This window comes from Trichechus manatus, unplaced genomic scaffold (genome assembly GCF_000243295.1).
Source record: "Trichechus manatus latirostris isolate Lorelei unplaced genomic scaffold, TriManLat1.0 scaffold00078, whole genome shotgun sequence".
NCBI classification, from domain to species: Eukaryota; Metazoa; Chordata; class Mammalia; order Sirenia; family Trichechidae; genus Trichechus; species Trichechus manatus.
The window spans coordinates 11,726,780-11,741,276 of NW_004444014.1; the positions used below are offsets into that span (position 1 = coordinate 11,726,780).

Consider the following 14,497-nt stretch of genomic DNA (forward strand, 5'->3'; position numbering starts at 1 on the left):
CCTTATCCCAGTGAAGGGACAGCATCCATTTGGGGAGCTATAACCTGATCCCAGACCCAGAGCAGCAAGGCACCCATTTGCTGCACCTCCCTTTTATGGAACCACTTCAGCTTTCCCATAGTTTTGTCAAACTCTACATTTTGAATATATATATAATTTCTCATGGGATTATCAATCTTTCTATTTCTTCCTATCTACTACCTTTCTTATCCTTATCTTCTCTCAGCCCACCAGATGTGAGATTCATAATAAGGACAGAGATTATACCTTTTCCATTTATATATAGGATAGTCCTTGGATAGTCTTGGATAGTCCTGGCCTATAACAGACACTCAATAAAAATTTTTGCTAAATAACTAACTGAATAAATGAAATCATTAGCATCTACTGAAACACAGTTTTTTTTTTAATTCATGCAGGTTTATTCTATTTAACTAAAACCAACCCAACTATGAATTGCCACAAGTATCACATCTCACACTAATACCATGGCATACCATTTGTTTCTAGGCCTAAGATTTAGTTTTGGATTCTTCACCATTTGCTAAAGCAAACATTTTCCTGAACATCTATTAATTGAGATATTAAATAACACAAAAACACGAGTGGCTGAAAAAGAGTTCATGAAGGTGGTGAGATCAAATCTGTGCATGCCACCTGGGCCACCTTGCCCTGGGAAGGTGTGGGATTTTCTGGATTGTGGTTTAATGGTAGACAAGGGGCAGGGAGCAAAACTGAGGGCCCTATGGGGCCAGTGGGGAGGGGACAATGGTGGGCACCTGTGGGGTGTGGCCTCCCTCCCTCTTCTGTGTCCTGTGCCCCTCTCCACTGCTAGGATGATGCTTACTTTTCACTGGGATCTCGCACTTGACTGGGCTTGAAGCCGGGAGCCGACTGGGAGCAGGGGCTGGTGGGAGCCGACGGGGTACTCTTAATGCTCTGTATCGAGTGCCTGCGGCTCCTCCTGCGGTCCAGGCCCTGGTGCCCGCTGCTGTCACTGCCGCTGGAACACAGGCTGGCCCTCCTCCGGTCCCGGCGCCCACTGTGGGGCAGCTCGGCCGTCTCATCGCCATCCTCGTGCCTGAGTGCCACCTGAAAAAGCAGAGAGGGTTTAACCTTGTCTTCTCCCAACCTGTGGGCCTCGGCATCACTGCAAGGTTCTACTACCTGTGTCCCAAAGCACAGTCTGCAGCCTGAGCGATGCTGGCCACTCTGCGTTCTTCCAATCAAGTGGACACAAAAAGGACAGCCAGTCTCATGAGTAGGTCTGAGGACCACTGTGTAATTAGACAGGGCCTTTAACCTGGACCCCAGCATTTCCATCTCCCAGGCCTGAACCTCTCCTTGCCTACCCTTTGCTCTTCTCTGGTCCAAGAGGCTGAGTCCTACCTGAAGCGCAGTGGTGGCCAGTTCCTGGTCATTCCTGAGCCTGCTTTCTCAAAGAGAGGGCACAGAAGAGCACAGCAAGGATTCTGGTCAGAGGTGGGAGCCACAGATCCAGGTGAGTGGGAACTGGCCTCACCCAGAAAACTTCTTGGAGTCCCTAGGTGGTACAAACATTAACACCCTTGGCTACTAACCAAAAGGCTGGAGGTTTGTGTCTACCCAGAAGCACCTTGGAAGAAAGTCCTGGTGATCTACTTCCAAAAAATCAGCCATTGTAAACCCTACGGAGCACAGTTTTACTGATGCACGTGGGGTCACCATGAGTTGGAAGAAATCTGATGGCACTGGAAGGAGAGAAAGTACAGCAGCACGGGTTGCTTGATTTCAGAATCTTGGCTGACAGCTGCTGTGGCTATCAGGCTACCATCAGCAGCCTGATCTCAGGGTTGCAGGTGAAGCCTGCAGTTACACCAGACAGCCTGTCCATGCAAGTCACAAACATATAACAGATATAAGCTTGACCCCTAGAAGATAGATTTTTTTTTTTTTTAATTTCCTCTTGGAAATGCTGGATAATTGTACAGAATAATAATTGACTTACATTTTGCCACGTCTGCTTTCACGTGAAAACCTGAGCCACTGGTACCATCCTTCATTGGTACCGCTGCCTTCGCTCAAGGATATTTTAATCCTGCTCCTAGTTGCTGCCCCCTCCAGAGGCCCAGCTCACCCATCTCTTCATCTCACTCTGTCCTGGATCCTACCCTGCAGCCTTCTTGCCCCACATTAAAACCAACTGTCTGTCCTTTCATCCAATTCTCCTTCAGCTCATTTCTGGCAGCCAGCTCTGCTCCTAATCTAAGCTCACTCTTCCCAGCTGTGGGCTACACTCATCTGTATTTGTGGCTTCGTTAATATTTTTATACCCACCTTCTCTAAAACTGGATGGTAAAAAGACCACATGATTTGGCATTGAAAGATCCTTGTGTGAATGCTGGCTGCGCCACCATCAAACCAGGTGAGACCTGTAGCAAATTACTTACCCTCTCTCCAGCTCACCCAGTGAGGATAACAGTACTATATTTGCAGGTTCATGGTAAGGATGGCATAAGATAACCTGTGTAAAGCATCTAGGATAGGGCTTTATCCCATGGCTGGTGCTCAGGATATACGACTGTACTTCCCCCACCCATGTCCTCAGATGAAGTGGCCTAGGATGCCCATAAATCCCCCCATCACATGGAACTGACTAGACAGTCCACCCTGCTGCCCAGGTTAACCAGGCCCAACCAAGTCCAGCAGTCCCTCTGACTTGGCAACCAGGGAGTCACAGTCCCAAATCCCCAAAGGTACAAGTTCTCTCGTCTTGTGGGTGCTCTCAGTCACATTTCACAACGCAGTCTTGACATGAGAGCATGGAAAAGTCATATAAAGGCCCAGATATATAACCATAACCTGTCTACAGAAGATCTAGCTATTGCAAAATCAATTGTGGTCTATGTCCAAAGTTTTGGCACCTGTGTTCATTTAGCAAGGTGAGCTTGGCCAAGGCAAGGCCAAATTGGCCACTCCCATCCTGGTTCACAGGGTCCTATTAGCATTTGAGACTCACAGTCCAACAGGAGTGCATCCGCCCTTTATCTGCTCTACTCCCAGTTTCCTCCAGCATTCAGATACAATCAATTTAGTGAACTCTTCTTTCTATATGCCATATATATTTTATACGAACTCTCAAATACATGAACACAACTGAATACTCTTTTGACTATTTTATTACCCCAGAATTTCCTAGTCAGAGACATAATTTTGGGAGAATTGAAGTAAAAATTGATAAGAGTTCCACTAAAGCTCTATCTTTATAAAATTTCATTGGAAAGTTATTTCCTGGGGAATGCCTATCCAGTGACAACCGCAAAAACTAAAAAAGGAATTATGCATTTGGTCAATCACATTTATCATCTCAACTTTAACACTTTAAACAGCATCCTCCGGAGAAAGTTTGAAGATTGTCATACACCTAATCAAGGACCACATTTTTTACTATTTCTAGCCAATTACAGACGTGTCACTTAACATCCATGATACATTCTGTGAAACAAGATGTTATGTGATTTGGACGTTGTACAAACACCTATTATATACTTAGCAAAGCTAAACGGAATACCTGTTGTTTCACTTCCAAATCGATACTTCTTTGCCTCTTGCTGCTGTTATCACTACCACTGGTTTTGCTATGTTTGGGAGCCATGATGCACTTCACAGTAATATTTTCGAAAGAAAATTAAACAGAGAGAGAATGCCACAACACTCAAGAGACCTGCAATACAGGATATTGGATGCTGCTGCCTACAAGTCAAAGCATACACTGTTACACGGTCAACATTTTATTTGTAAGTAGAGAAAGTTCACATTAAAATAACAATAGAAAGTACAGTACAGTACGTACATAAGCCAGTAACACAGGCATTTATTATGACTATCAAGACATATGTGTTATAGGTTATGTACGTACTGTACCATTATATGCCTGGCAGTGCAATCACTTTGTATACAAGAGACATGAGATACATGTGTTGCATGCAGGAAGCTGCTGTTTTCGCTATATATCCAGTTACATCCACTACATCCCGTTCTCGATCAGGATTTCTGAACTTTATTATAACCTTATGGGACCACAGACATATATGCGGTTGGACACTGTCCGAACATGACTGTATTTGATTTTCCCTCATTTTTAGATATAAAAATTCTAGACCATTTGAACTTATTCTGACCTGAAGTATTGATACTGCTTCTTATTAAACACATTTGGAATGATAAGATTAGAGTCTAAAGTAGAGTTTGTATATTTCTAATTCCTTTCCTAACCTCAGAGATCTAAGGAGTGAATAAAATTCTGTTCACAGTTCCTTTCAGAGAGACATGCTAGGTGTAGTGAAATCCACATTAACTGCCTTTTGCCAAAGAAAACGGGGACAGTCAGAAAGCTTAAATGAAAAGAAAGATCTAGAAAATTATCAAGGCAATGCCATAAAATGGAATCCAGTTGGGGTTGTCCAAAGCTCAGATCCTTTAGAAAACAACTATCTCCTTGTGGGGGAAAAAAAGAGTACATGGTGGGAGGGCAGGCGTGGGGGAGGATGGGCAAAGAATCCCGACAAATCCAGTGGCAGCCTGGGGCTTGGCACTCAGCGACAATGTAATATGAAATTTAGGGATAGTGTTCACTCGTGGGTTGGCATTTATAATAAGAATTCTAGAATCACCAGTATCTGCCGATGACAGGAATAGAAACATCACTTGCATAGACAGGGCTACCACGGCATTTCCAAATTCTTCTGATTCTAGGGAGTACTGCAGCTTAGAGTTAAAAACACTAAAAGCTGGAAAACACCTGGGAAGAACAACTCTTAATACAAGGTTTTTATCACCTCTGACAAGGAAGGATCTTAAGAGGCTGGACCTATTAGCTAATTACTTCTAAAAAGAACAGTTACCTCTCCCCACATAGTCTTCAGCCTTAAGATGCCTTTTCCATTTCCAGGGACTACATTTTCAGAACCAAAAGTTAGACCATATGATCTGAAAAAGATTTATATTTTGATTTATGAATTTATGTATTTGAAAAGTCATATGAGGCTATAAAACTCAAATGAATTTACTTAAACATAGACCAAATCATCTTTCTTAAATGGAATAAAATTACATGGAATTGGGCCTATCCCCAGAAAGACTGGAACACATGGTACCAGACATCCTCCACTATTAGGAAAAGTTCTAGAAACCCAACCAAGTTCTCTGCAATTGTTTGAGAACATTCAAACTCTTTTGTCAGGAACACTGGCTGTGCTTGAAGGCCTTCTTGCTACCCCTGTATGTACTGAAGTTGGCTGTCTTATGGCAGCAAATTAAAAAAAGAAATAAAAACCCTGACTCTGTCTGGTATCTAAAGCATTCAGCTGTCATCTTGAGTTATTATCCAGGGCATTTGCCCCTTAAGGTAGGTGCTTTATGATTAAATCAAGTGCTGCCTTCAACTCAGTATCTGGCAAACTCCATCATAAAACGTGTGGTATTTGGAAACCTTCATTCAAGCACTTACTGTACTTCTACTCTGGGCAGGTGCTGGGCCCTGAGGCTAGAAAGAAATAATCTATGTGATGTTAAGTAGCTCACAGGGAATCAGACAGGTAGGAAAGTCCTGAGGACTGTTAGATCAGAGGTGAGGACAGAAGCAAAACACTCAGAACCCCACCCCATTGCTTTCGAGTCGACTCCAACTCATAGGGACCCTATAGGATAGAGCAGAACTGCCCCATAGGGTTTCCAAGGCTGAAATCTTTATGGGAACAGACTGCTACATCTTTTTCCCTTGGAGCAGCTGGTGGATTTGAACCACCAACCTTTTGGTTAGCAGCCGAGTGCTTAACACTGCGCTACCAGGCCTCTTGGAAATGGCCAGAGTCAAGAAGGTCACAGACTGCGTGGGGCCCTTGTACCATATCAAGGCAAAGGGTTGGGGGTTCATCCTGCTGGTTGTGAAAAGGGTTTTGTTTAATTATTTATTTTCTTAAGCAGGGTAATGGCATGGTCAGATAGGACTTTCAGGAGAATCACCCTGTTTTGGAGGGAGTCAGGAGGGGGAAGGACAAGAGAAGGTCCCATGGGATGCAGCCTGGGCAGGATGCCAACCTCTCCACCCTCCAGTCACACCAACCTCCTTACTACCCTCACACAGGCCAAGCCGGGCTCAGCACTCTTCCTCCTTCACCCTTTTTCAGCCATCACCTCGGACAGGCCTTCCTCGCCCCTGGCCTCCGCTTCTCACCCCCACCACATCCTGTCTCTTTTCTTCATAAACATGATCACAATCTGGGATTCTCTGCTTCTTCACTCCCTCGGTCACTGTCTGCTCCCTCACTGGAATGTGCACTCCCTCAGGATAAAATCCATGCTAATAATCTTAAGCTTTAATTTTTCTTTACCTACAATGACATTAATAGGAAGAAACAAAAAACAAAAACAAAACAAACAAACAAAAAAAACACTAACAAACCAAAAAAACACTAACAAACCAAGAGAGATTACAAAAAAAAGTAAAAAGTCTTTTAGTGCCCTTAACAGCACTTTTTTCCTGATTTTTCAACAAAGGGCCCACATTTTCTTTCTTTCTTTTTTTTTTTTATATTTTATTGTACTTCAGGTGAAGGCTTACAGAACAAAGAGTTTCTCATGAAACAGTAGTACACATGTTGTTTTATGACATTGGTTAACAACCCCACAACATATTAACCCTCTAAATTCTCAACCTTTTTTTTTTTTTTTGGTGAAAATACACATAGCCAAAGATACACCGTTTCAAAAATTTCTACATACACAGTTCAGTGACATTGACTACGCTCTTCCAATTGTGCTGCTATTCTCACTTAAGATGAAGGCTTACAGAACAAAATAGTTTCTCATTTAACAGTTACTACATATGTTGCCCTATGACAATGGTTAACAATCTCACAACACATCAACAATATCCTTACTCAACCTTATGTTCCCTATCACCAGCTTCCTTGTCCCCTTCTGCCTTCTGGCCCTTGTCACTGGACTACTGTACCTCGTTAGTCTCATTTGGTTTTACGGGGCTGTCCACTCCCAGGCTGAACAGTGAACCTCAGAGGTAACTTCACCACTGAGCTAAAAGGGTGTCTGGGGGCCATACTCTCGAGGTTTCTCCAGTCTCCTTTAAGCCAAGGGGCCCACATTTTCATTCTGCACTGGGCCCCACACATTATGGAGCTAACCCTGCCTGAAGTCCCATCCCCATTAGATGTAAGGAACGTGATCACTTTCTCTCACCCTCAGTCAAGGTGTTGTTAACAGCCTGAGTGTCCTTTAAAATAGTTATCAAGTTTCACCTTAAATTTAAGTGCACATCAGAGTCACCTGGAGGGCTTGTTTCACCATAGATTTCTGGGCTCACTCCCAGAGTGTCTGATTCAGTAGGTCTGGGGTGGAACCTGAGAATCTGCATTTCTTCTAATGCGTTCCCAGGTGATGCTTATGCTGCTACCCACATTCAGCACCACTGGCCTAGGTTCTATTTTATCTCAGCCTCTGACTTCTGCAGAAGCTATCCAGTGCACTAAAAAAGGCATGTTCTGCAGAATTTCAAACTCATGCAATCCAGACTTTCTGGAGTCATTAAGGCTGGATGAACCCCTGAAACTACTGACCTGAGATAATCTTTAAACCTTAATCCTTATACAAAAGTCTAAAGTCTTTAAACCAAATGATGTAGCTTAATTAGTAAAGACTGTCTGCCTTGAGCATCGTGTTCTTTTAAAGAACTTTCTATACGGGATCAAATTGACAACAGCAACTTGAAAAGTTAAATAGGAAGCTTAGGGGGCAGTAAGTTTCTATTCATGGGGGAGGAACAATTCAGAAAGTGAGGGTGAGAATGGCTTCACAACTTGAACAGTATAATCAATGTCACTGAATTGTACATGTAGAAATTGCTGAATTGGTGTATATTTTGCTGTATATATTCTCAATAACAACAAAAATAAATTACGTTTTCTAAAAAGCCATGCTCTGTTACCTCATAAATGTTAAACTGCTCCACTAAGTCCAGGTCAGTCCCTTTCTTGTTCATGTGCCTCTGTGACACAGCTGCAAGGCCCAGCTCCTCCAGACAGTCCACCACATCATAGAAGGTGTCTTGGTCTGGCAGTCCTGACAATGTCTGGAAGAAGGACCAAACAGACAAGGCTTAGGGGACTGCCTCATAGCTCTCATGGCATTTTTTTACATGACATCCAGTGGCCACAATTACAACAATATGGAACAAAGCAAGACAGCTGACAAGTTCACTTGAGAAAAAAACTTCCTTAGTGTGATCAGCACAATAAACCTCAAGGTTCCTGTCCCTGGTGTATTCAGGCTGTATAATTCCCTCCCCTTGGATGTGGGCAGGACACTGTCCTCAGTGGATGCTATTCCTGTGGTTACATTACATTCTACAGCAAAGATGCAGGATTTTGCAGATGTAATTAAGGTCCCAAATTAGCTGATTTTGAGTTAATCAAAGGAGAGATTACCCTGGGTGGGCCTGCCCTAATCAGGCAAGCCCTTAAAAAGAAGGCTGAGGCCTTTCCTGAGCTCAGAAATTCAAAGGAAGAGAGGTTCTCCTGCTGGTCTTGAAGAAGCAAGCTGCCATGAGTTCTACAGCTAGAAGGAAATGAATTTTGCCAAAACTATGTGAGCTTGGAAGAAGACCCCAGGCCTCAGATGAGACCACAGCCCCACTCAAAACCCTGATTGCAGCCTTGTCAGATGTTGAGCAGGGAACCCAGCTTTGCCTAGACTCCTGACCCACAGAAACTGAGATAAATACGTGTGGCTTGAAGTGGCTAAGTGTGTCTTAATTTATTATGTGGCAACAGAAAACTAATACACTTAGTAATTAGAGACTCCTGCTAAGATCAATATACCAACAGTTGGAGTTATGACAATTTAAGGATAGGTTCCCTTTTATTTCAATTCAGTAGGACCTCCTTTTTAGTCTAAGAAATTTAGGAAAACATGAGGAATTTAAAGCAGTAACCAAGATACAAAAAGATAATCCAGGAAAGAAACAGCTGAATTCTCTTTTTTTACTTCTCTTTGAATTCTGCCTCTTAAAAAAGGATGCTACTGTCAGACCAGACCCCTGCTCAGAACTGGACCACAGGCTGGAGGGACCCTCAGGTGCTTTCGGTGAAGCCTCTTAACTTGTAAATGAGGGAGATGAAGGCCTGGGGAGGGAATAAATTTGCCTGGGAAGGGAAGAAATTTGCCTAAAGTGACAGGAAGTTGTCCCTGGGTGGTGCAAACAGTTACATGTTCAGCTGCTAACTGAAAGATTGGAGGTTTGAGTCCACCCAGAGGTGCCTCAGAAGAAAGGCCTGGCAATCTACTCTTCAAAAAAAATCAACCATTGAAAACTCTACAGAGTGTAGTTCTGCTCTGACACACATGGGGTCACCATGAGTCAGAATCAACTCGATGGCAACTGGTTTACCAGGAACTTAGTAAAAATCCTAGGATAAAATCCTGGGCTCAGAGCTGCTACTTCAGTCTCCTCCTCTCACATATTCCATTGTTCTACACAAATTACTGCAGTCTGGAGTTTCAGACACAGGTCTTTACTTCCTATTTATTTCACTGCCTTTGCATTCCTAAGGACACTAAGTGTATACTTCAAAATAATCTAAACATGGCAACTTGCCTTGGAAGACATATTCCCAACACTTTCATAAGGATCATTTCACAGCACCAACTTCTCTATCACTTCTATTTTGGGACTATTAATACTGGAAAAGGAGCCCTGGTGGCCCAAGGGTTAAGCGATCAGCTACTAACCGAAAGTTGGCTGTTCAAACCCACCAATCTCTCCATGGCAGACAAGACCTGGTGATCTGCTCCTGTAAAGATTTCAGCCTAGAAAACCCTATGAGGAAGTTCTACTCTGTCCTACAGAGTCACTATGAGTCAGAATCGATGGCACACAATGACAACAATATTGGAAAGAATGTCTCTATGCAAATAATGGCTTTTTCCTTCCTTTGCTGAGCAAAGAGTACACAGCTCACTGCTACTGATATCAGAAACTAATGAAAAATAACTGGGATATGATCGCTTACTTAATCAGGGGCCCAGTAAGGACACAGAACAGAAGGTTGTGCCTCGGATAGAAGCTGTAATAAATAGGTGCTCCCATTCAAGTGGTCCAGTGTGAAAGCTCACACCAGTGTCTGTAGGCGCTGGGCATGGCGGCCCCCACTGTGTTACCAGACAACAAGTCAACTAAGCTGATCCTTCTTCCAACACTAATTGAAAAATTACACATCCATTCAACAAATCCTGTCATCAGAAGAATTTCATGCTTTGGTCCTGGGCAGGGCTAGAGATAAGAGGTGTCCTGCCTGACTGCTGACTCTGCAAAATGCACCATTCGAGGAAGGCAGGCAAGTTGACATGTAGCATTAGTTAGAATGAAAACCTTCTACACGTGTAGGACCAGGACAAGGAGCGCACAGAGGGCCCTGGCAGTCTTCTCACCTTTCCATCCCCCTCCCTTCTTCTTCCCCTTTCTCCATTGTTGGAGTCAACTGAGGTTCTCTCCCTCAGACCTTTCTAGTGGGTTGAATTCCTTAGTTCTAGTTCTATTGGCTTCAGTCATGGGGATGGTGCAGGACCAGGCAGCATTTCTTCTGTTGTGCCTGGGGTTGCCATGACTTGGGGCAACTCAACGGCAGCTAATAACAACAATTCCTATTGCTTAGCAAGACCAACCATAATTGGGGGATCACTATTAAATAATCAAATAATTAGGTCTATAGAACTGAACAGGCCCAGGAAGGAATCCCTTGCCTGTAATAGGCCCAGAACTGAAGGTATGTAAGAGGTCATTGGTCAGCTCCTTGGAGAAAATTTGAGCGTGAGTCAAACCTATGCACCACCACCTTCCATGCTACAAGGAGAGGGCCATGTGCCACCAATTTAAAAAGCTGAACACAGCATCTTTCTCTTCCTGGGCCGTGAGGGCACTTCACACCCTAGAGATACACATTCACCTGTTTTCAGCTGACTCTCTAGCAGCTCAGCAAATTTCACCATGCCCCCTCCTCTTCCTGGCCCTGACCCTTCCATTTCCACCCTACCACTCCTACTGCTAAGTTGCCCACTATTGCCAAAGGTAGGAGCTACCCAGAAAATTCTTTGTGGCTGATGTCTCTTGAAGCCTTCACCCTTAGATGCCGGGGCACAGCTGCCTGGCACCTCGTAGTTCCCCTCCTCCCATGTTCTCCCAGACTTTGCCTTGCCAGGCAGGCCCCATGGCAAGTAAGTATTTATAGACATCTCTTGGTTGGGGGGGTGGGGGCGGGTGGGGAACACTGCCCTAAAGGACACTTTACTTTCCCATCACTGGGTTTTCACTTATTTCATCAAATCTTTGTTTTAGGGTAAAACCAGTGTGGCAAAAACCTGTTCAGAATGTCCAAGGCAGTGTTATCTGCGAAAGTCAAACGCTGTAAACACACAAATCTCCTTTAATAGGATGGATAAACGAATTGTGGTGTGTCTATACAATGGAACACTACACAGCAGTAGAAAGGAGGAAACTATTCATACATGCAACCACAGAAATTAATTTCAAAGGCAGAGAAGCCAGCCTCAAAGGCTTACATACTGGATGATTCTGTTTGACATTCTTGAGAAGACAAAACTATAGTGACAGAGATCAGTGTTTGTCAGGTGTTACAGGTAGGGGGACAGGATGTCATTACAAAAGGATAACAAGGGATATTTTTGGGAAGCTGTAACTGTGCCGTATCCTAATTGTGGGGGTTAACCACATCTATACATGTGTTAAAATGCATATAACTATACCAAAAACAATCAATTTTATTGGATAATAACTCTAAAAAACAATAACATTAAATGTGAAAACAAAGCAATCCTCAGCTTGAATCCCATCCAGGTTAATTATCCCCCAGCCCTGCTGGAGCCAATCCTCTCCCAGGGTTCCCTGGGGTCCTGCCTTCTCTGACTGTTCTAAGCCAGCCCCATAGTAACCCATCATGTCACACATCCCTCCTACTCTACAAGGTCGTCAAAACCTGAGCCTCCCCAAGTTGGGGACTCTCACTGAGGGGACTTCAACTGGATTAAGACAAGGCATTATATAACATTAGCTTGCAGGGTAAGAAGATGGTTAATTTCTCATGCTTCTCAGATCTAATGAATGAGTCTGGACCTTGAAAACTACCCTGATACTGTCTCTGTTTAACAAAGAGACAGCAGGCTTCAATCTCAGAGCCTTAGGCAAGCTAGAATAGAGCACCCTTGTATCTTAGCTATCTAGTGCTGCTATAACGGAAATACCACAAGTGGGTAGCTTTAACAAACAGAAATTTCTCACAGTTTAGAAGGCTAGAATTCAGGTTGCCAGCTCTAGAGGAAGGCTTTCTCTCTGTACTGGCTCTGGAGGAAGGTCCTTGTCTCTTTGAGCTTCTGCTCCTGGGCAATCTTCATGTGGCTTGGCATCTCTCTTCCCCATCTCTGCTTGCTAGCTTGTGTTTAATCTCTTTTATATCTCAAATTAGACTGACTTAAGATAAACCCTACATTAATCCTGTCTCATTAACATAACAAAGACAATCCATTTCCAAACAGTATAACCACAGGCATCAAAACCCATTGATTCCCGACTCATAGCAACCCTACAGGACAGAGTAGAACTGCCCCATAGGGTTTCCATGGATTGGCTGGTAGATCTGAACTGCCAACCTTTTTGGCTACCAGCCAAGTTCTTAACCACTGCACAATGAGGGCTCCTAACCACAGGCATAGAGGTTAGGATTTACAACACATATTTTTGGGGGACACAGTTCAATCCATTAACACCTTGTTTTGAATTCCATGTTATTAAGCCATCTTTCATTTTGTTGAAAGCAAAAGTTAGAAACCACTCAATTTGCAATATAATAATTTCCCAGATTTAAGAGTTTGAATTTTTTCCAGACTTATATTAACTTTCCAATTTTGTTTGGTATCTCAAAGGATTTTACTCTCTGGGCCAATAAACATGACTAAAATTCAACAAAACAAAACAAAACCAGTGCGGGTGCCAGCGGTGCGTTCATCTTTTTGAGCAAAGGATTTCCATTTGGAGTAACATCCTCATGAACCTTCCTGGGCTTCTCCTGGGCTGGAATGAACAAAGCATGAGACAGAACTGCCAGAAGAGAAAGAGTAAGTGAGAATTCCTGCACCTTAATTGCCATATGATGCCAAGCAAAGGGTGAAACACACTGGGTTCTTGCCAGGGACTGGCAAACATAGTGGCCACATCGTGCCGGGTGCTGCCACAGTCCTAACAGTCAGGCACGGCCTCTCCCGATGGCATCTTACAACGGATAACACTGTGCAGGGGTGTAAAAATTCCATTTTTGCTGAATTCAGTGTTTTCCAAAACAACATCTGTGACTGAGGATGACCAGAAATAGATGACCTTGATCATTTTCAGTTTTTCTCCATTAGGTGTCGGGAAGAGGGAGGAGCCTGGGAGTTATGCTTCTAAACCATGCATACATGTGAAAACACTTTTTACAATAAAGTACAGTCAACTGACCAAAAATCTCTAAGACCCCTCCCAACCCCCCCCAAAAAATCAAAAAACTGCTTACAAATACACAGGAAAATAAATTCACCAGTAGATCTGAAAATAAAAAACAGATTGCTTAGGCATATCCTTCAGAAAAGGTGTGCCCATTGCCCATTCTTTATCAGGACCGAAGGGGAGTTTCCTGTGTCCTCAGCAACACATAGTATTTAAAAAAAAAAAAAAATACATGGTAGGGATTGCTAGTTGACTATCAAATACCCACTTTCAGTTTTCCTGTTCTTTCTCAAATTCAAAGAACCCACTTTTGGGCAGCATGAGGAAGATCTTTGTGGTGAAGGAATAGTTCTGTATCTTGATAGTGGTGGTGATTACATAAATCTACATATAATAAGACTTAACTATATATATATATATATACACACTTTATACCAATGTCAATTTCCTGGTTTTGATATTATACTATCTTTGCAACTTACTGTGAATCTATAATTATTTAAAAATAAAAAAGGAAGAATCCCTCTCCCCCTACCCTTCCCTGCCCCCCAAAAAAAAGCATTCACTGCCAACATGTCTTGGGAAAAATGTCTCGTTGCTTTACTATCTTTTTATTTTTAGGTCCAGTGTTTTCTATTTTTCTACTGGAGTCTTAATCTCTTTAGGATTTCTGCCCTATTTTCTATGATTTTCCAGTTTGTCATTTGCCTTTAACTTTTATTTGTGGTTTTTATTTTAGAAATAAGACCTTCTGCAATTTTATGCAGTAAAATATTTAAGTCCTTTCCTTTGGAATCTTTTTCACTGGTTTTATTATTAAAATAACTTTCACCAACCAGAAAACAATTAACCTTCACCTCTAGTTTCATTTCGTTTTATGGTTTGAATTTTTACATTTAACTCTTTAATCTACCTGGAATTAAACCTGCTATATTTTTATACAAATAGCAT

The 14,497-nt window shown here is 42.8% G+C and overlaps 1 protein-coding gene across 3 annotated transcripts in view; it reads right to left on the bottom strand.

Annotated features, from left to right (window-relative positions):
- Window positions 1–14,497, bottom strand: part of FHOD3 (formin homology 2 domain containing 3) — a 537,856-nt gene that overhangs the window by 163,220 nt on the left and 360,139 nt on the right. For all 3 annotated transcript variants that reach the window (XM_004380906.3, XM_004380905.3, XM_012556799.2), the window contains exons 9-10: window positions 7,982–8,125; window positions 848–1,092 (exon numbers count right to left, since the gene is read on the bottom strand). In XM_004380906.3, the coding sequence (XP_004380963.1) occupies window positions 848–1,092; window positions 7,982–8,125 (389 nt within the window). The remainder of the gene's footprint in view (window positions 1–847; window positions 1,093–7,981; window positions 8,126–14,497) is intronic.